The 22132-nt window shown below is 39.5% G+C and overlaps 7 protein-coding genes across 7 annotated transcripts; 4 read left to right on the forward strand and 3 right to left on the reverse strand.

Moving 5' to 3' along the window:
* Positions 1–3936: 3936 nt before the first annotated feature.
* Positions 3937–8831, reverse strand: RO3G_10649 (multi drug resistance-associated protein MRP; the record flags this gene model as incomplete). Its single annotated transcript, XM_067665234.1, has 12 exons — positions 3937–4161; positions 4233–7064; positions 7122–7187; positions 7245–7429; positions 7476–7539; positions 7592–7852; positions 7931–7988; positions 8038–8118; positions 8170–8279; positions 8336–8584; positions 8632–8754; positions 8829–8831. The coding sequence occupies 12 exons, from the start codon at positions 8829–8831 to the stop codon at positions 3937–3939; spliced, it is 4257 nt and encodes a 1418-aa protein (XP_067521335.1).
* A 1122-nt stretch (positions 8832–9953) lies between these two features.
* RO3G_10650 (uncharacterized protein) lies at positions 9954–10331 on the forward strand (the record flags this gene model as incomplete). The annotated part of the gene is made up of 1 exon (XM_067665235.1): positions 9954–10331. The coding sequence occupies one exon, from the start codon at positions 9954–9956 to the stop codon at positions 10329–10331; it is 378 nt and encodes a 125-aa protein (XP_067521336.1).
* Positions 10332–10744: 413 nt separating this feature from the next.
* RO3G_10651 (malate synthase A) lies at positions 10745–12545 on the reverse strand (the record flags this gene model as incomplete). Its single annotated transcript, XM_067665236.1, has 4 exons — positions 10745–11699; positions 11763–11933; positions 11981–12122; positions 12164–12545. The coding sequence occupies 4 exons, from the start codon at positions 12543–12545 to the stop codon at positions 10745–10747; spliced, it is 1650 nt and encodes a 549-aa protein (XP_067521337.1).
* A 1304-nt stretch (positions 12546–13849) lies between these two features.
* On the forward strand, positions 13850–13975 carry RO3G_10652 (uncharacterized protein; the record flags this gene model as incomplete). Its single annotated transcript, XM_067665237.1, has 1 exon — positions 13850–13975. The coding sequence occupies one exon, from the start codon at positions 13850–13852 to the stop codon at positions 13973–13975; it is 126 nt and encodes a 41-aa protein (XP_067521338.1).
* Positions 13976–14782: 807 nt separating this feature from the next.
* Positions 14783–15218, reverse strand: RO3G_10653 (60S ribosomal protein eL37; the record flags this gene model as incomplete). Its single annotated transcript, XM_067665238.1, has 4 exons — positions 14783–14820; positions 14866–14967; positions 15021–15156; positions 15216–15218. The coding sequence occupies 4 exons, from the start codon at positions 15216–15218 to the stop codon at positions 14783–14785; spliced, it is 279 nt and encodes a 92-aa protein (XP_067521339.1).
* A 759-nt stretch (positions 15219–15977) lies between these two features.
* On the forward strand, positions 15978–17469 carry RO3G_10654 (adenylosuccinate lyase; the record flags this gene model as incomplete). The annotated part of the gene is made up of 2 exons (XM_067665239.1): positions 15978–16308; positions 16358–17469. 2 exons carry the CDS (start codon positions 15978–15980, stop codon positions 17467–17469), a joined length of 1443 nt encoding a protein of 480 aa, XP_067521340.1.
* A 997-nt stretch (positions 17470–18466) lies between these two features.
* Positions 18467–19920, forward strand: RO3G_10655 (serine hydroxymethyltransferase; the record flags this gene model as incomplete). The annotated part of the gene is made up of 2 exons (XM_067665240.1): positions 18467–18601; positions 18652–19920. 2 exons carry the CDS (start codon positions 18467–18469, stop codon positions 19918–19920), a joined length of 1404 nt encoding a protein of 467 aa, XP_067521341.1.
* Positions 19921–22132: the final 2212 nt, after the last annotated feature.

Raw genomic sequence — 22132 nt, forward strand, 5'->3', positions numbered from 1 at the left:
CAAATGTAGATTTTTTTAAGAAGCTTTACCATAAAAAAGAAACTTTTACCAAAAGAGGAAAATGGTACAACTCAATTTATCTGTCTGTGTGGAATAAGATGGCTGCAAAGGATACTAAAAGAAATATCTTGTCAGTTTAGCTTCTTTGTCTGTCCATTCATCTTTATCCTACTTGATCGTAATCTATTTCTTTATAAAAACATGCGAGGGGTTGTATGAATGAATAGTGATAAAGGTAAAACTAAGAAATGTTTCATTTTTTTTTTCACAAGCAATTCATTGCTTTTTATTCTCTTTTATTCCGTTTGTTCATCAAGCTTACTTTTATTGCCAAGGATGTTTACAAGTAAGTTTTATTTGGATATCTTGTTGGTTAGAGCCAAAAAGCTCTTCCTTCTTAATCAATTACACGTGCATGCAAAACATAATCCACGTTTTATTTCCAACTTCCAAGCGGCGTAGTTTGCACCTGAATGTCCCAAAGAAGTGTAACAAAGATACGTCAAATCTTGTCCTATTTCCCTTTTACGTGTCTTGTTTATAATTTTCAGCATCTTGGGCCACTAGGCCAGCGAACGACAAAAGGTGATCAAGAGATTTGTTTAGAATCAAAGTCCAATGTAAGCTATACATTTGAATTCAAATGGAGATAAAATGCAGAAAGAGAGAGAGAGAGACAGAGCCAAGTCTTTTTATAAAATACATACACAGAAAAGCCTGTTAGTAATCGAATCAAATCATTTACGCGAAATGCTAATAACAAAAAGGAAAGGGATGACAAGTGAAAGGTTAACAAGGCAATTGACACACTTGTTATCGATAATAACCATATACAGCAGCTTCCGACTCTCTTATACATTACTCATCATACTTTCCGACACGGCTATAATTTCTTGTTATCTTTTAGCACTATTCAATCTCATTTTTTTTTTTTTTTTTTTTTTTTTTTCATTCTTCTTTCACTTTAGCAAATGATTGCAATAGAAATTTTATTGGGAAATCTATTTTTCCCAAACGAGTATAAATCAAAGCAAAGCAAAGCACTGATATCCAGGATATGTTTCTACTTGAAGCCAATGAATATATCATTTTAAATATACCTAAAAAGTCGATTGAGTAAACTTATTTCATCCAAACAACACAAGTCCTCTACCTCCGTCTTTTTCTCCCTTGCGTATGACAATCGTTAGATTAGCTTATCCAATCTTGATCCTTTTGAGAACAATTTCAATGTTGTTTTTTCTTGCCTCACGTTTCACGTCTGGGGATTTACACGATGCATTAGTGACCTTACTGGGATTAGCTTTTATTGTTTGTCTTACATTGTCAAATTATGTCTGTCTGATGACAGCATCTATTTTTTTATAAAAGAAGAAAAAAAAAAGCTTCGAAAAACAAAAATCTGATTCTTTTTTATATTATCATCTTCAAGCAAAAACAGGGGGGCTTGGGAAACAGAATCCTTTTTTTTTTCGGCGTTTCTTTTTTTTTTTTTATTTTGTCTTAAAAAAAAGCTTTTGCTTTCTTCATCTCATTCTAGACCGGATCATGAAGCCGTCATTTCCATGCACCCAAGCATGCCCCATGTTGAAAAAAAAAAGTGTGCAAAGAAAGATGGTCTATCTTGAAGGATAACCTGTTCTTTGAGTCGACTTTACACTAGACTGGCTGCTTTTTTCTTGCTTTATTAAACGATATCAAAGATAAAAATGAATTTTTTTTTTGCTACCCCATGTTTTTTTTTTCTTCTTCTTTCCATTTGTGATGCACATGACGATATTTTTATTTATTTATTTTTTCTGAAAGAATATGTTAATAAGCCTACAACAAGTCAAACTGACAAAAATACTTTAATCCCAAGTTTGATAATAAATGGTTTTATCCTATAAAATCAAGCTCTTAATTGTCACTGTCTTGTTCATGATCTTTTACTTTTCTTATCAACAAAACATTGAGGACTTTGATCATCTTATTTATCATCTTGTACTCCCAATTTCTTGTAAAAATGCGTTTTTATCTTCTTCTGCAGCTCATAAGGGCTTGTAAAGAATACAGGGTCAAATTGAATCATTGAAAGCTGATCTCATGTTTTATGTCTGTGAATTGAAGCTATTTAAAGATTATAATAAGAAAAGAAAGTGAAACAAGACAATTTTTAAAAATAAAAAAGTTGCGGAATTACACAAAATGCTAAGATAAAGAACATGCTTCAGCGAAAATAAAACGCCTAGCATAAAAAAGAAAAAAAGTAGCTTCATTGGGTTCAATGGGTTTCATGATAATCATAGAGTCAAATAAGAGACAAGTACATCTCTTTTTTTTTTTTCTTCCTTTTTCTTTGCTGTATGTGCTCAGTCAAAAAGTCTTTCTTGAATACATGACAAGAACGATCCATAGCTTCACACGGAGCTTTTACTCATCAGCAAGTTTTCGATAAACGACAGCATCTCGGGTACCTTTGTTACACTAACCCGGTACCGACATATGCAACAATGCACTGACTTTAAACGATTTCAATCGCATATGTCGGGTATTGAATTACCTTTTTTTAAACCAAAACCAAGTAGAGATTAAAGATCGATAGATAGTAAAGACAAATGAATACGTGTATTCTTTTCATCTAAAGCTTCAATCACTGACTTTCATTGTCAAGAATGGACAAGGCATCCATGGTTTCTAGACTGATTTGCATTTTACTATAAACAATCCATGTTGTAATATCATACACATGTCGTGATTGGCGAACTTTAAAATTGAAAAAAATGTAATCTCGATTTACAATCTTTGATCCGTCTCAAAGACTGATTCTGGTATTTGCCATTGGATTTCCTGCGAAATAAGCCTTATATGAAAAGAGTGTACCAATTCACAGAAATAATTAGATTGTTAGCAAACTACTCCAATGTACTTTAAGAAATCAAATTAGCTTCATTTACAAAAAAAAAGGACGCGAATCAAATACGAACGCGGTTGTGCAAGAATGGAACATTTACTTTCTTTTTAAGGAAATTCAACTGCCACAGAACCCTCATTTGTGAAAGATATTTTTTTTAAAGTGTTGCATTGAAGAAAGGAATATGAAATCCAAATTTAAATTCAAATAATAATAAAAAAAAAACCTTAAAATGAGTGCCAAGAAATAATAAAGTACTTGTATATTCTAGGGCTAGATACATGTGCTACTGGTATTTTTACAGGATAGAGCAAATACTTACACTACCATCTACTTGATATTACTAGATTCTCTCTAAGCTATTCATACCTTCACAGACAATCAAAGTTTGCTATTTACGTCATCTGTTTACTGTTTTACATTGAAATATGAACCTACCTCATTCAACCTTGCTTACTATTCTGTGTTTAAAATGCCCACAAATGGAATAACCAGACAATTATGTAATCATTCGGATATACGTGTAACCGAAAAAGAGAGTGACTTTTGAAAACATGCAATCTCTTTCCATCTCCTTTTCCTTTATTTTTGATTAAAAAAAAAAAGAGCACAAGACAAAACGATGCGCGTAATTTTTGTTCATTGAAAGATGAAAAGTCAGGACTAGATCATGCCTATGGGCAGCGGTGAACTTGCTACCAAAGGTCTTTTGTATATGTTATCTTTCCAAACCTTCTATCCCAGTCACTCATACGACAGTGAGATGCCATAAGCCAACTGATTAAATCCAATTCACGCTAAGAGAGCAAAGAAATCATACAAAAGGTTAAGAAAACCTTGGTAGCAATAGATATCTAAGCCATCAAATAAACCCTTTCTTCTTTCTAAATAAAAACAGCCTCATTCGCTTCTTTTAATAAAGATTAAATAATAATAATAATAATAATAAAAAAAGTCGATTTTATAGAGTTTAAATGGAAAAATAATAATAATGATACGTGATTTATTTTATAAAAGAATAAATGATACAAATTCAAGCCTTCTTATTCAACAAGTCCAGCTTCTTTTGCCATCGAATAAAAGATGGATTCTTTGTTATCGAGAAGCGTTTGAGGTGCATCAAATTCAGCCACGTTACCCTTATCTAAAACAAGGATTCTATCTGAATCCATGACGGTATTGATTCTGTGGGCGATGGTTAAAATGGTACAGTGAGCGAATTGACGACGGATGGTTTCCTGAATGATGGAATCTGTTTCTACATCAATCTATATGAAAGGAAGGGTTAGAAAAAAAAAAAAAAAAAAAAAACGGTAATGAAACTATGACGAGAACTTACAGCAGCTGTAGCTTCATCCAAGATTAAAATGGTCGTACGACGAAGTAAGGCACGAGCCAGACAGATCAGTTGACGTTGTCCTACAGAAAAGTTTTCACCCCCTTCGAGCACGACAGCATTCAACTTGCCGTCCAGTGAAGAGATGTGTTGATGAAGATGAGAATGTTGAAGGGCTTGCCAGAGTTGAGCATCATCATGAGCACCAAAGGGATCCAGGTTATCACGGACCGTACCGGCAAACAAAACAGGGTCTTGAGGAATGATCGTCAGACGAGAACGTAAATCAAAGAGACGAAGGCTAGAGATATCCACACCATCAATCATGATCGATCCCTTGGCAGCCTCCACAATACGGAACAAACTCAAACTGAGCGAACTCTTGCCGGCACCCGTACGACCGACGATACCGATCTTTTCCTTGGAGGCCACAGTGAACGAAAGGTTTTTGAGAGCCAAGTCCAATCCGGGACGGTAACGAGTGGCATAATCACGGAATTCGATCAGACCTTTCTCGGGCCACATCGGACTCACACCACGGACCGCATTGTATTTCTCGGTAGGCAAATCGATGTATTCCTTCACACGTTCGACCGACACAATGTTTGTCTCGATCTCACAGTATTGTCGAATGACCCAGTTCAAGGCCTGTGTGACGCTCAGGGCATAAGAGACCGAGAGACCGACCAGGCCGGCATCAATGGCCGATCCACCATACAGGATGCCAAGGACGGCAAATAAGGCAGCAGACAAGATGATGATGGATCCCATGAATTCAAGACGAACAGCAAGCCAACGGTTACTTGAGACAGAGGGATAGTAGGCTCTCTGGTTGTCGTCCAATCGATTTTCGTTTTCAAAGATAAAGCGTGTTTGCTGTTCATAGGCACGAATCGTCGATACACCCGAGATGGTTTCCTGAAAGTGAGAATAGATCGGACTCTTACCGATCGAGTCCAGTCGCTTGAGTTCACGAGAGGTAGCAAGATAGTAGCGTTGGATGTAAATATAAATCACGCCCAAAGGAATCATGACAATCAAGAAAGCAGGCGTTGAAAAGGCAATGATGAGCACGGTAGAGATGACGACAAACAAAACACGGAAATAACCACTAAAGATCCTGGGTAAGGCTTCATCGACCGTGTGTTGATCTTTACTGAACCTGTTCAAGATTCGACCCAAGGGAGTCGTGTCAAAAAAGGACATGGGTGACCGTATCACGGTCTCGAGCATCTCCGAGTGCAAAACACGAGCGGAACGAATGGCACAGTAGACCCAGAGGACGAGGGTTTGGATCATGGAAAGAATCGTAGAGGACCAGCCGATGAGAGCATAGATACCGAGATAGAACCAAACACGATCATTGTTACCCGTTTCTTGATTGGCAGAAGACCAATGCTTCAACCACAGGTTCGTGCCCACCGAGGCCAATTGAGAGAGAGACAAGAGGACAAGGACGGCAATGACACCATAAAAGGAGCAAGATCGGGCGTATTCCTTGTATACATCCCAGCTCACACTGCCCTTGGCGGCTTCTTCTACCGTCATCAGACGTTCATTTTCAGCCTTCTTCACCTTGCTTGTCTTTGCGAGCGAGGCAAGCGAGGCACGACGGAGGGTGAGACCACTCATGATGGACGCTTGACTATTCATCCTTTGACGCTGACGGTTCAAAAGAGCTTCTTCCTCACGAGGCACGAGATCCATCGAGGCCGAATCGGGCAAGAGTTCATCTTCTTGACCGTCTTCAATCGTGCTGTCTTCATCGGATGAAGCCGACACGTTCTTTTTGCCAAATTCGGTGATCAACGCGTACAGTTCTGTCTTTTGGTCCATCAAGTCATCATAGCTTCCGATGGATGCAATCTCGCCCTGACGAAGGATGACGACCTGATCGGTACGTGAGAGAAAAGAGATGCCGTGGGTGACGAGCAGACGGGCCTTGTTTTTCAAGATCCCTTCGGGTCCAATCACATGGTCAAAGATATGACGACCGACGTGCGCATCCACCGCACTCAAGGGATCATCCAGCAGATAGATATCCGCACGGGCATAGATCGCGCGGGCCAAGGACACACGGGCCTTTTGACCCCCCGAGAGATTGATACCGCGTTCACCAATCTCGGTTTGATCTCCTCCGGCGAGAATCGAGATGTCCGTCTTGAGTGAGCAGGCCTCGATGACCTTTTCGTAAAATTCAGGATCCCAGCGATGACCAAAGACAATGTTGTCCCGGAGTGTGGCGTTCATGACCCAAGGTTGCTGAGGTACGTAGGCGACAGAGCCTCGAAGGATGACTTCACCATCCGCCTTGATCGTGTCTCCCAAGAGGGCGCTGATCAAGGTCGATTTACCGGCACCCACACGTCCCACGACCGCCGTCAATTCTCCCTTCTTGATCTTCAAGTCAATGTTCTTGAGGGTCGGCTGAGCGTCTTCTTCACACCACTTGAACTCACCGTGATTGATTTCAACCAGGGGCGTGATGGCCGTGTAGGATTCAACCAGTCGGTAGTCCTCACGGGTGACGGCATGTGGATCGAGTTCGGGTGCAGACAAGTATTTCTCAATACGGTAGAGTGAGACGGAGGCTTCGATCAAGGAAGTGATGACGTTTGGAAACACATTCAAGGGGAACTGTAAGAGACCAAAGAGAGCAATGGCCACAAAGGCAATGTCGCTCGTCAGGGGTTGACTCGAAATCGACACGTACACGGCAAAGGTAGATAGCGAGACAAAGAAGGGAACTGACATCCAAGTAAAGTTCTGAACGGCTGACAAGACACCAATCTTTTTAAGTGTAGCCAATTCCAAATCGTTACGGATAAAGTTGATCTATTATTCCAAACAGGGTGTTAATTACCTCTTTGACTTTGGGTTTTTCTTGTTTACCTTGTCTAAAAATGGAGCTTCCCAAGCATAAAGTTTGATGACACGAATACCATTCAAGATTTCATTCTGATATAAAAAAAAACAGGGTTAGAAACACAGCCCATCCATCACTCATTTGATTACCATCAATTTGACTCTTGAATCCTTATTGCCCATCTGTGTCTTTTGATAATCACGCATGTTACGAGCAATATAAGTATTCAGTGGGATGGCCAGGATGAGTACAGCCACACCAGCACCTACGCTTACTCCCATCGTGTTATACAAAAAGAACAAGGCAATCACAATCTGGAATGGTCCACTCCAAACTATAAAAGAGATGAGAAAAGAAAAGTGACTGAATGGATCGCTTACCGATATGAAAATAAGTACACAAGTCCATCAATCTTTGGGCATCGACACTCATGTGATTCACAATCTACAACGCAAAGCTTAATACAACAAAAAAAAATGCATTCAAGTCTCATTACCTCGCCCACAGTAGAGTTCTGTCGACTCGAGTTACTCAACACCAACGTCTTTCTATAGATCGCAGTGACCAAGGCAGCACGAAGACGCATGCCTGTTGAGAAGCAACGTTGAAAGTATTGATGAAGGAACATGGTTTGACAGACAGCAGTGACAAACATGGCCACTGCGATAAAGATGCCTCGATAGGAAGGTTCATGTTCAGAGGTCGTATAACTAGTGACCCAGCGCATCAATTGCTTCAAGAGCATGGGTTGCGTGAACTGTAGGATGTCTTGAAGGAGTTTGAAAAGCTATGGACGTGTCAGCTCAGATGACTAATCGAACCCACTACAACTTACTGCGGCCAAGGCAAAGGGACCACTGAGGGTCTTGACGAGCACACGTAAAAGGGAAGGCCTAATCGGTTTAAGTCAGAGTGTCTCTCAATTTGTTATTAAACCCTTACTTTGCTTTTTGCATTTCCTTTTCCCAATTTTGTTGAAATCTATTACCAATAATAGCAGATTGATCTTCAGTTGTAAGGTTCCTGAATATGAATGAAAGTGTTAGAAGAGAATCATTCAAAAAGATCATTTACCATAAATCGTCCATGATCAAAGGCTTTTGATAACCTAATCTCATCAGTGGTGTCATCCAACTGAACGTAAGTCTTGAGAAAATATTGGCCATCTCTTCTGGTGAATCATTCTACTTTAAAGTCAACCATCGCATTCTTTTCTTTCCTCGTCTGTTTATCAAGTTACCTCTTCTAATAAAATGTATTGGGACTTTGGCTTTGGTATATTTTCCAATACAAAAATAACAAGGGACAATCCAGAATAAATACCAAAAAGAATAAATGGCACAGATTGGGTTTCATAAACATGGCTTAATATTTGAGTACGTAACTTTGTACCGTTCACGAGGATCACAAAAAGCCAATAGAACAAAAGCACTGCGGATGAGACACGGTTACGTGTATATTCAATATGATGCAAGACAATGACGAATACCTATCAATTGTGTTACACTACATAATTCGCTCTTTTTTATATTTTACCATCATCACAACAGAGACAGCTTCAGATAAAATTTGAACATTATCAATCCATTCAATACCCACTTGGAATACAGAGTAGGCAAAGCTTGAAACCGTTGTCAAAAAGAGTAACAGCAAAGTCGTCTTTTTTCCACAAAAAAAAAAAAAAAAAAAAAATTAATTCTTCGGCCCTAATTTTTCCGTGATATCCTTATTACCATTTTTATAAAATACAGCCAATTGTGCGTGAGCTCAGTAGACAGACTGGATCGCTTGGAAAGAATCCAAATTCGTGCCATACCAGCAACAAGGACAAAAAAGTAGGGAATCGATACAAGTGCACTAATAAAATAAGTAAAGAGCATCAGGTTGGATTTATAATCGCTTTACGTGTCTTCGAAACAAGGTGTAAAATCTGGTAGACGTTCATCCGAGAAAGGACCCTTTGAAGTCTTTTGTTAGAAAACAATTTATGTCATGACATACACTATTTACCCATCCTTCTGGATTTTTACACAGCCAAGGTTCTTTCTCTAAATAAGAGTTTATTACCAGTTGATCCATACACACAAAGTAATAAAAACTGCAAAGAAAAAAAAAAAAAATCACAAAAAAAACAGAATAAATGCAAAAATTTGGATTAGTAAGATGGCTGATGATAGTCACAGTGGGTCAAAACTCATTTGCCTTACTTTTTTTTCCACGTAAAGCAAAAAGAAGCCTACACGAAAAAAATAAAAAATCCACAGAAGGATTGCATCATCAACTACAAATAGAATCAGACCAGAGAGGAATAAATGACTTGAATCGTTAATGTATTCATGAAATACAAAGAGAGACATACTCTGCGCACATAGTCGAATAAATCGTATGTCTTTTTTTTATAAACATTTTAAAGGCGATAAAGAACATTGGCTTGCAATCAATTCTATTCTTTTGCACATAGACAGCATCTATTATAAATCATTCATTCTATAGATGACGACCTACGGCTTCTTTAAACCATTTCATCTTTGCACATTTGCTCTAAAGTGATTTGCCCTTGAAGTTTCTGGGATGATCCAATTTGCATATCAAAGATATATTTATAATAATCAAGAGGAAACAACACTGAGACTTTCTTGCCCCTCTTTAGAATCATGGATTGGATGAATCAAGAAACTCTCTGGCAAGAGCCAATCATCCTTACCTGATCAACAGACTTTATAAAAACTGTCCTCTTTGTACTAACCCACAAACAATGCATCACCCAAAGACGATCCTTTGGAATCACACAAGGTTGATCAAGCAACAATGCACTTTCATTCTATTGGGCTTTGAGGACACATGTCACAGAGTTGTCCATGTCTTTTGGTCCGGATGAGATGAGTCCCCAGTCTGCTTGTCGGCTTGAACCCGATCGGCTGCCTTTTGAAACCCTCCAGAGATTTCTTTTATCGCTTCAGACCGCAGTCTGTTTGGAGCGATCCATCCGATCGGTATTGCTTCCGAAGCGATCCCTTGCACAAAAAAAGTCAATGTCGAGCAGCATGAATGTGAACCGATCGTGCCACGTTGTGCCACAGGTTGAGTTTTCGGCTGAAGACAGGGGGTCATTCATCCTACAAGTGCTGGGCTGGCTTTGTGGTAGGGTGGGCCATGCACATGGCATGCCTTCAGATCGATCCTCACCGAGTTCGGGTATTCTTGTAGTCGGTGGATTCAACACAGGAGGCTGCTGATAAGGGCCATCTGTTCTTTTCAATCGAATGGGTCGGTAGGGTTTTGAGATGACAAGGATCGCTGTCAAGGCCCTGATGGCATCGGAAAACCCCCCCGGAAAGATAGTCTGAGCTGTGAGGCATGTATCAGTTCAAATACATAAAAATGAAAGACGTTTGTTGATTAGACCCAAGGGATGATGTGTGTAAAGTGCACAGTCCATATGGCAGTAGATGACTCATCCACAAAAGGTGTTTTGGAACCAGACAAGATAACAAGTTGAAGAATCAACCAACAGACTGTATCGGACGACCCGATCGATCGTTTCAAGGTCTATACAAAAGACCTCTCCAAGAAAAAAAAAATAATGAAAAAAAAAGGAGAGAGGCTGAATTTATGATTTCTGTATTTATTGAAGGGGGGATTTGTTTTTTTACAATCTGGCGGGTGAGGAAATAGTGACAATGTCATCATAAAGCATTGTAGTAAGGAAATCATCGTATTGATCACCTGTGATATTTGTAGAAAAGATGCGTTTGGCAGCCTCGTATTTGGAAGCAGCATATTTTGAACCCAGTCTGTTCTTGATCTTTTCGGTTTCTTCATCCAGCACCTTCAAGAGATAATCACCCGTGATGATCTTGCCTTCATCTGTGCGTGCTTGATGACGAGCCCACTGGTGTAGTTGAGATCGACTGATCTCGGCCGTCGCAGCGTCCTCCATCAAGTTCATGATGGGCACACAGCCGACACCTCTTAACCAGGACTCCATATAGGCCAAACCGATCTGGATGTTATCACGAATGCCCTTTTCGGTGATCGCGCCCTTGAAGTTCACGTTGAGCAGATCGACGCTAGTCACTGTGACATCCTCACGACGGACGTGAATCTGGTTGGGTTGAGGCATATGTTCGTTAAAGACGTCCAGGGCGAGCTTGACAAGAGCAGGGTGAGCAACCCAGGTACCGTCATGACCTGCAGTGACCTCTCTGAGTTTGTCTTGTTGGACCTTGGCCATCGCGGCCTCATTGGCCTTGACATCATCCTTGATAGGAATCTGAGCAGCCATACCTCCCATGGCATGGACACCTCGCTTATGACACGTCTGGATCAGCAAGCGAACATAGGCATCCATAAAGGGCACGGTCATGGTCACCGCCGAACGATCTGGCAAGACATATTCGGGATGCTGACGGAGCTTTTTGATGAATGAGAAAATATAATCCCAACGACCACAGTTGAGGCCAGAAGAGTGCTCACGTAATTCATAAATGATTTCATCCATCTCATAGGCAGCAAGGATCGTTTCGATCAAGACCGTACCACGGATCGTGCCTCGAGGGATGTTGATCATATCTTGAGCTACATTAAAGATGTCATTCCAGAGCCTGTTGACAAAACAAATGGGGGATGAGAAAGACAGGCATGATTTGAAATGGGCTTTTCATTACCTGGCTTCTAAATGAGATTCCATCTTGGGTAAATAAAAGTAAGGTCCTTTGCCTTGTTTGATCAACTCTTTGGCATTGTGGAAAAAGTAAAGACCAAAATCAAAAATACCAGCAGCACAAGGTTCACCATCCACAATAACATGTTTTTCAACCATATGCCATCCTCTTGGTCTGTTTATGTTTAGTTTCTTGTCCTTTCACTCTGGATTTAGACTTACCTGACAATCAGTGTGGCCAGCTTACCATCCTTACGAAGTTCATATTTCTTTCCGGATTGAGCAAACGTGATTGTCTTGCGAACCGCATCGCGTAAGTTGACTTGACCACTGATCATATTTTCCCAAGTAGGAGCACTTGAATCTATCGTACATCAGTCTCTGATGTTCACCTTCAAATCATACCTTCAAAATCAGCCATAAACGTATAAGCACCCGAATTCAATGCGTTGATCACCATCTTTCGATCCACAGGACCCGTGATCTCCACTCGTCGATCTTGAAGACCAGGAGCGGGAGGAGCCGCACGCCAGTTGGGATCGTTTCGAACATGGGCTGTCTCGGGCAAGAAATCGGGCAGGACACCACGATCGAGTTCTTGCTGACGTAAAGCACGTTTTTGTAATAATGTTTTACGAGTAGGATTAAAGATACGTTGAAGGGTGGCTACGAATTGTAATGCTTCGGTCGAAAGGATCTCTGATTCAGCAGAGGTGACAGGTGCCAAGACAGCAACACCTGGAGCAGAAGATGTGAGCAGTTGGGTGGTTCTGACGGATGCGGACATGTTTTTAGTTTCGGAAGAAAAAAAAAAAAAAAAATAGAAAAAAAAGTGTTTCTTTTATACTCAAAAAGAGAGAGAGAGAGAGAGAGCGTGTGTGTGAAAGAGTGGATCATTACCAGTGACTGTGATTCCACCGAGTCAGGAAAAACCCTTCAAAGAGGTCTATCACATGCTACTTTTATCATATTCACATGAATGAAAGGTGAAAAAGCGGAAGTAAATGGATAAAGGTTTATTTTGCCCTTGAAAACAGGGTAAAGATGAATAATAAAAAGCAAGTAAAAATTGATTCTTTATATACAATGCATTCAATAAATATAGACTGAAATGAAAAATACCTCTTTTTTTTGATTGAATTATAAATGGTATAATCATCATTTACATTTGAAGTTTTAAATTTCCGATAGTTTTTGAGATGACCAATTGCATGAATAAAGGGCCGTGTGGATGATTTGGTTGAAGGGGGTATTAGATTACAGTAGGAGAGGATGTCCAGTTGAAATAGATTAGATGGGTTGTGTTGAATGATGAAAGGAAGGGAGGGGGGAAGTAATTGGGTTGATAATTACATTAGACAAGAAAGCATGAGAAAATATTACGGATAAGAGAAAAGCCAGTTTGTCTAAATGAGGTCAAAAAGTATTTTATTATTAAATTAATTTGTACCCTATCATTTTATTTCTCATACTTTGCTTACAAGATGTTTATAGTAAAAAAATAACTTGACTGTCCATTAAAAAGGATAAACCATCTAAACTTGCTCATTAAACAGTCATTATCTTTAACCAATAAAAAGTTGAATAGGCTTTATCTCAAATATTCACTTTATCTTTAGAAAGAGGTTGAATGAACAGAAGCGAGTCATCCTTCTCATCTACCTTTTCAAATAAACTCTTTATACAATCAACACAGCTCTCTATTTGTATTTAAAATTCTGGATCTCTCTCCTTTCTCATATAACGTCATCTTCATCGTCAATGGATGCTTCCAATTTTTCTTCTTTTCCTTTAAAAATTTGTTATCGATGGCTGAGATTATCACTCGTCAAATGGGGGTGCATTGAGTAGTATGTCTATTTTGGTAAAGTATATTAGAATGGGTTTGGGAGAAAGGGGAATTGAGAGTGCATGTAAGACAAGAACAGTATTCCCGTTTCACCTTTTCATCCTATCCCTTCTTTTTTTTTTTATGAATACCGAAGAGACCATCCTGAATAAGGTTGTCGAGATCCCTCGTTGGTCCAATGCTAAACTTAAAGTGATCGGGATGCATGGATATATAACAAAGAATTGAACACAGGTCGATAGATGAGCAAGGGAAATCCCAAGGACTCCCCTATCATCCAAAATACCCCAAGAAGGATAAGCTCAGATTGTAACTATTTCCCTCACAAAGGTTACGTCTGGAACCAGGATGCTTTCAAGTCAACATGAATACAACAAACAAGTCTTGAGCTCACAACCCACTGAGACTTGGAAAGATCCCAATCATTCTCACCCTGAAACCAAAGCGTATGGTAACAATGACCCATTGAAATCAGTAAACAGATTGTTTACCCCAGTCAAATCAAGCAAGCCAAGGTGTTCGATATCATGGCTCTTTTGGATGAAACAAACTGAAAGATGATTATGATTGACATTCAGGATCCTTTGGCTTTTAAATTAAACAGCAAGTGGAATGGATCATGAAAGAAAGAGGAAGACTGATTAACAGACGTGGAGGGTGTCGAAAAACACATCTGACCGGTCTTTACTCATGTTATCAACGCATGGCTCTGTTCTTACAAGAGTCTGGGTAGAAAGTCTGAGCATGTTTTCGCTTTTAATGAGACCAAGAAAAAGCATGTTTTCAAAGCACATGAAGCTTGGAAGAAATTTGTTCAGGGAACGGTCGATGAAAAGGATATTGAAGCAAAAGTAGAAAGCAAATTGCAGTGTGAGATGGATGGCTATGTAACATTGCGTTACTATCTCGGTTGAATCAAAAGTGCCCTGTTGTAAATAACTCTGCATTTCTTTGTTTCTTTTTGCCATTTCATAGGGCTTCTCCTGAACCTGCTGTTCCCTATCGATCCTTCAGTTGACAAATGGCTCTTTATCTCTGTTCACAGTTTGTACATTCGACAGAACAATAAAAAAGACAGCATGTTTGTTTCTAAAGAATCATTTTGTTGTATTTTTCATTGTTTTATTCTTGGAATAAAAAAAAGAAAAAAAAAATCCTTAAAAGTGAATTCAAATTTAAGCAGAAGCGGCAACTTGCTTCTTGGCTTGAGAACCTACAGAATATGTTTAGAATGTGTTTTGAAATCAACCACAATTACCTTCACGGAAACCATTCTTGAAACGACGGTGGACTTCCTTCAAGTGAGCCATACGGCCAGTACCGGTTGTCTTTCTTCTCTTGCCCTTTTCGGACCAGTTGACTATGTAATAATGATTTAATGTGTGCTTCATTACATCAATTTCCAATGCTTACAAGATCTAATCTTGGCAGCAGGATATCCACATTGAGCACAAGTCTTCTTTTGCTTGTGGAAAGCACGGTTACCGCAACGTCTGCAGAGGGTGTGAGACTTGGTGTGACGTTTACCGAAAGAACTGGTACCCTTAGTCTATACAACATGGATTAATCCATCCATCCATCTATCCATCCATTCATCTATGTGTTTACCATGGTTAAGTTGTTCTGAAGAAGGAGGGAGTGTGCGTCGGAGAGGACGGTTTGAACACAATCCACCACTTACGCACTGTTTCGGTGATCTAAGCCACAGGAAAGAGACATGCATGAATCGATGGATTGAAGCCCATGCTGAATGCAAGTGATATTCTGCTACGACATTGAATCTATTTCTTTCTTTACTGACCAAATTGTATCTGGGTCATATTGTCAATGGACAAGAAAACAAAAAAAAAAAAAATGAAAACCTTCTTTGTAGGATTCTTTTAATTAGGACGAATATGGAAAACGATGATCATTTTACTGCACTCATTTGATAACTTACTCCGCTTGCTGTCAAATAGACATTGGAAAGTTGAGAAATGATTCTAAGGAATGAGAATCCTGTCTATCAAAAACAATAAATATTTCTATAGCTAATATCTCAAGAGAATTATCGCATACACCCATCATTTCAAATGGCATTCGATTAAAGAAAAAAAAAAGTTGAGAGAGCACAATCTCTTTTTGTTTAGAATCAAATAAAAAAAAGAGTACGCAATATGATCTTGCCTTGGGACTTTTTAAAGAGAAAGAGGACTAGAGATGTTATTCGTGTTTGGTTTCCCCTTGCTTTAATTAAATTAGGAAAAGTTCCAAGCCACTTAGATGGAAGAGTCAGAGCATGAATCCCTTTCCCAGATTATGTTTTTTTAAATAGAAAATCAATCCCAACTTTTTTTTTTTTTTTTCTTTTTATTTTCACTGTTCATCAAGATGTCTCACGACAAGTATCAATCACCTTTAGTCTCTCGTTATGCCTCAAAGGAAATGGCATACAACTTTTCTGAAGACAAACGTTACTCTACCTGGCGTAAGCTCTGGCTTAACTTGGCTATTGCTGAGAAGCAACTCGGTTTGACTGATATTACGGATGAAGCCATCGAGCAGATGAAGGCCAACTTGTATAATATTGATTACAAGGTAGCTGCAGAAGAAGAAAAGAAGCGTAGACACGATGTGATGGCTCACGTCCATACCTTTGGATTGGTTGCACCTGCTGCTGCTCCCATCATCCATCTGGGTGCTACTTCATGCTATGTCACAGGTAAATGAAAGAGTAGATGGAAGAAAGAGGTGAAAATAACAGACAGTAGACAACGGTGACTTGATCATTTTACGTGATGCTTATGATTTGGTGATCAACAAACTTGCTCATGTCATCAACAAGCTCTCTCAGTTTGCTGAACAATACCGTGATTTACCCACCTTGGGCTTCACTCACTTCCAACCTGCCCAATTGGTCACTGTCGGCAAGCGAGCCACTTTATGGATCCAGGAACTCTTGTGGGACTTGCGTAACTTTGAACGTGCTCGTGACGATCTCAAGTTGCGTGGTGTCAAGGGCACCACAGGTACACAAGCCTCCTTCATGGCCCTCTTCAACGGAGATCACGACAAGGTCGAGGCCCTCGATCAACTCGTCACTGAACTCTCTGGTTTCAAGGAAGCCTACCCTGTCTGTGGTCAAACGTACTCTCGCAAGATTGACATCGACGTCCTCCACCCTCTCTCTGGCTTTGGTGCCACGGCCCACAAGATTGCCACCGACATCCGTCTCTTGGCCAACCTGAAGGAGATCGAGGAACCCTTTGAGAAGGACCAGATCGGATCCTCTGCCATGGCTTACAAACGTAATCCTATGCGTTCTGAACGTGTCTGCTCTCTCTCACGTCATCTGATGCTCTTGATCAACGATGCCCTTCAGACCAGTGCTGTTCAGTGGTTCGAACGTACGTTGGATGACAGTGCCAACCGTCGTATCTCACTTCCCGAGGCCTTCTTGACGACCGACATCATCTTGACCACACTTCAAAATATCTGTGAAGGCATGGTGGTTTATCCCAAGGTCATCGAACGTCGTATCCTTCAAGAATTACCCTTCATGGCTACCGAGAACATCATCATGGCCATGGTCAAGAAAGGGGGTGATCGTCAAGAATGCCATGAAGAGATCCGTGTGCTCTCTCATCAAGCAGGCCATGTGGTCAAGATGGAAGGAGGTGAGAATGACTTGATTGAACGTATCAAGAAAACCAAATACTTTGAACCCATCTGGAATGAGTTGCCCCGTCTGCTCGACCCATCGACCTTCATCGGACGTGCTCCTCAACAAGTCGATTCCTTTTTGGCCAAACATGTCAAGCCTGCCTTGGCTCCTTATCAAGATATCTTGAAACAAGAATCAAAGGCTGAATTATCTGTTTAATTATTATTTTGTTATTGTGATGCGTGTTGATTTTTGTGTATAAACCTATTTATGAATTTTAAAACAAGGATGAAACAGAATCTTATCCCAATCTGTTCCCACTATCAAGTGAAGATCAATAAAACACTGATGTGTTATAAATTAGAACTGTCCATTGATTCATAATTTTATTCTGTGTATCAAATCCTTTTTTTGATTAGATCAAGTCTGTTGGATAATTAAATTCAGTTCATGCTGATCCTATTGAATAGGTCCATCAATTCACAGTTAACTTATTGGATAGCATGATGAGCAGTACCCTAGACTTGTTTTATTTAATTCATAGAGACGATAGCTTTGAAAATAAAGAGATGCAAGGTCGTTGGCTGCGGCCATATTCCAGATAGGACCAATATGCAATTGTATCCAAATTACTTCATTGTAAGCACAAGACAATTTTAAACTTGATCTATTTGCTTTGAAAAGAGTATGATTGCCTTTGTTTTATGAATCATGAATCATTCATCTTTAAAAATAAACTTAAAATCATTTTTCTATCCAATAAACAATTCAATAGTGTTTGAGATATTGCGACATTGAAAGAAGTAACCAATGTTTGTAAAAGATGAATCACATTAAGTGTAACTAGGGAACATAAAAGGTAATTAAAAGGCAGATTGAACCCTTCAACAAACAAAGCGATGCTTTATTTACAAATCAACGTTCTATTTACATACACAATGAACGCATCGCATTCTTACCTTCCTTGATTCATTCAACTTTATTGGTTCAAGATGAATTCAAAGTACGCATTAGTTTCAACAAAATGACTCTTTTCTGTCTCATCTAAATTCATCTCCACAGCCTTGATTGGTTGATCAATAAAATTTTTGTTTCCGCCATCTTGAAATCTATCATTCAAGTCACATCTTTTTGCATATATTATAAATGGTTTGCTTGATTTTTATTTTTTTTTATTCTTCTTTTTTAAACCTTTATTAAAAGAGTATACTTCAAAATGTCCGTTAGACCCGCTGATTCCTGGAACGTCTGTCTTAACACCACCCTTGAACAAGAAGATAAGGAAATCTATGATATTGTCGAAAACGAAAAGCTTAGACAATGGTCCGGTTTGGAACTTATTGCTTCTGAGGTAAGAAAGAGGGTTGTGTGAGTGAGGACGTTGCTGATCGTTTCTTTCAGAACTTTACTTCTCAAGCTGTCATTGAGGCTAACGGTACTGCCTTGACCAACAAATACTCTGAAGGTCTTCCTGGTGCTCGTTACTATGGTGGTAATGAATACATCGATCAACTCGAAATTCTCTGTCAAAAGCGTGCCTTGGCCGCTTTCGGTTTGAACCCTGAACAGTGGGGTGTCAACGTTCAACCCTACTCTGGTTCTACTGCCAACTTTGCTGCCTTGACTGCCTTGATTCAACCCGGAGATCGTTTGATGGGTCTCGACCTTCCCTCTGGTGGCCACTTGACTCACGGTTACCAAACCGCCAAGAAGAAGATCTCTGCCTCTTCCATTTACTTTGCTTCTATGCCCTACCAAGTCAACCCCACCACTGGTTTGATTGATTACAAGCGTCTTGAAGAAAATGCTGCTCTTTTCCGTCCTCAACTCCTCATCTGTGGTGCTTCTGCTTACCCTGCTGAATGGGAATATGACACCATGCGTAAGGTTGCCGATCAACACGGTGCTTACTTGATGTGTGACATGGCTCACATCTCTGGTTTGATTGCTGGTAAGGAAGCCTTGTCTCCCTTTGACTACTGTGATATCGTGACCACCACGACCCACAAGACCCTCCGTGGTCCTCGTGCCGGTTTGGTCTTCTTCCGTCGTGACAAGGGTGACAACCTCGAATCTCGTGTCAACCAAGCCGTTTTCCCCTCTTGTCAAGGTGGCCCCCACAACAACACCATTGCTGCTGTTGCCGTTGCCTTGAAGCAAGCCGCCTCTCCCGAATTCAAGTTGTATGCCAAGCAAGTCCGTGCCAATGCCAAGAAGCTCGCTGAAGCCTTGACTGGTTATGGTTACAAGTTGGCCACCGGTTCTACCGTCAACCACTTGGTCCTCTGGGACTTGAAGCCTCAAAAATTGACGGGTTCCAAGGTCGAACGTATCTGTGATATGGTCCACATCACGATCAACAAGAACTCCATCGCTGGTGATAAGTCAGCCGTGACCCCTGGTGGTGTCCGTTTGGGTGCCTCTGCCTTGACCTCTCGTTCCTTGAAGGAAGATGACTTTGTCAAGGTCGCCGAATTCTTGCACAGAACTGTTCAAATCGCTCTTGCCGTTCAAGAAAAGTGCGGTAGTAAGTTGATGAAGGACTTTGTTGCTGCTCTTGAAGGTAATGAGGAAATTGCTCAATTGAAGAAGGAGGTCATCGAGTTTGCTCGCAGCTTCCCTATGCCTGGTTTTGATCCTACCAAGATCAATGCTACCGTCACCATCTAAACAAAAAATATGTATACACGTTCAACACTATTAAATGTCTTTTTTTTTCCGTATTTATTCATACCTATTTCACCTCCCTTATCGCTTGTAAAAAGTTTCAACACATTTTGTATAATAAAAATCCTTAAAAATTATAAAATTAACTGTTTATCCATTGCCTTTGGTCTTTGGTCCTTGTCATGAAGGTATTAAAATGGTTACCAGTAGAAATGGATAGAAATTGACTACTCAATGTTTATAAAGGAGAGCCAATTAAATAAACCCATCTTTATATAGCCCCTTGTGTTGTTTGTAGATAATAAAGTGGATGATTAAGTAAATTTTCTTTATTTCTAAACAAGAGCTATTCACCCTTAGTTTTGCTGAAAACACATTTTTTTCTTTTCTTTCTTCACACTTGACTGTTTTAGCAAGGAATGAATTGTGAATTAAAAATTACAATTGTCACAAAGCATCACGGTAACTAATGACCTATAAGTAGTGCATATAAAGCTGTAGGATAATGTTCAAAGGGACCTTCTTCAAGATAGCATGAAGATACTTTGATGCTTGTATAAAGATGAATAGATCAAAAGTCCAAGGCTTGTTAGGGTAACTAGGGTGGTAACCTTGGTTTCACCTCTTTTTCTGGTCTACAAAACAAAAATCAAGAAACTGTCTTCATTTCGTCTTTGGGATTACAGCATCTGTATAATCACTATTCATCAAGTGATATTCTATCGCATGACACAACCTAAACATGCAGTTATGCCAGATCAACTCATCATTTGTAATCCAAGAACAAGACGCAGATGTCCCAAGATATATAACAAACCCATACGATGTTATGTATCAGTGATCACTGGTCGAAACAATAGGCATACATAGGTTGATCATAATAATAGACCTTGACTAAGGTTGAGTTTTATCAGCTGAACACTTTCACGCAGACGGTACTTTCTTTTTCTAATATCAATCGTTTTACTCTCTACAGATACTCCTTTGGCTTCAGAAACATACAGCCGCTCTGTGGCTTCAATCATCGCGACTCTAGGCAGCAACAGTCATCATGCACATCATGACCTGAGTGTCAGGTGCTGTCAACCATCTCATTTCCATTAACTCACAATCTACTTTTTAGAACCTGGTCATCTCTTTCTCTCTGTCTTTTCTTGGAAACATACGATTGATAAAGCAAGGGCAGATCATCCAACTTGTCTTCATCGAGAGAAAGACACTGTATGTTCGATATCTTATCTCAGCTTTATCACATTAAGAAAATCAAAAAATTCTCGAGTTGGCCTCTTTTTTTTTCGTCTTGAGGCAAGACGAGCAACTGTATAGATATCTCACGATAGGAAGGCAGACTCAAGCACACAGCCTTTTTATAGCATCAAGCCAAAATGTTATTTTTTCATAAATGAGCAAAGTTGTTTCTAAAGCCAATTATCCATTTTCGACTGCCCATTTTTTTTTTTTTTTTTTGCAAAGTAAACTAGTCCATTCAAACATTGTGATGTCGAGTGACATCCAAACAAAACAAAGTACACAGCACTCATAGTCCTCTTTTAAATTGTTTGCTATTTGTGACAAGCCTTGCCCTTTTAATAAAACTGTATAAATGACAAACACGCATGTAAAATGCATTTCCATTTTTATCATCGTGTGTCACTTACCTCGACTTGACCTATTCTACACATATTCATCTCCTGAGTATCACTGTCCATTGTTCCATAGTCAACTACCAGATACACTTCTCTTATAGGCTTTCCTTTGGCTATTGCTTTTGTTTTTGTTTCGATAGACAAAGAATTGATGCTGCTATGACCTTAATTCTTCTTTAGATCCATTACTTGTCTTCCATTGTCTATAATCATTGCTGTTTCTTTTGTTTTCTTTTTTTTTTTCTTTTTATGTATGTACATGTATATTATTCCATATATCTACTAGAATAGGTCATATATCCTATACAATATCACAACTGAAGCAAAAGTAAAGGATCATCATAGGGTTGGCAATATGGTTTGTAGTGATGAATACTTGTCCGGCTTTTCTTTTTTTTTTCTCTCTCCTCTTTCTACTACTACTACTACTACTACTACTACTACTACTACTATTGATACTGTTATTACTATTGATACTGTTATTACTGCTTCTGCTTAGACTGTCTGTTGTGATGCTATTATGTAGATAGTATCCTAACTTTAGAGTGTCCCCAAGCAGCTTTAATTTT

Source organism: Rhizopus delemar, genomic scaffold, assembly GCF_000149305.1.
Source record: "Rhizopus delemar RA 99-880 supercont3.8 genomic scaffold, whole genome shotgun sequence".
Classification (NCBI taxonomy): domain Eukaryota; kingdom Fungi; phylum Mucoromycota; class Mucoromycetes; order Mucorales; family Rhizopodaceae; genus Rhizopus; species Rhizopus delemar.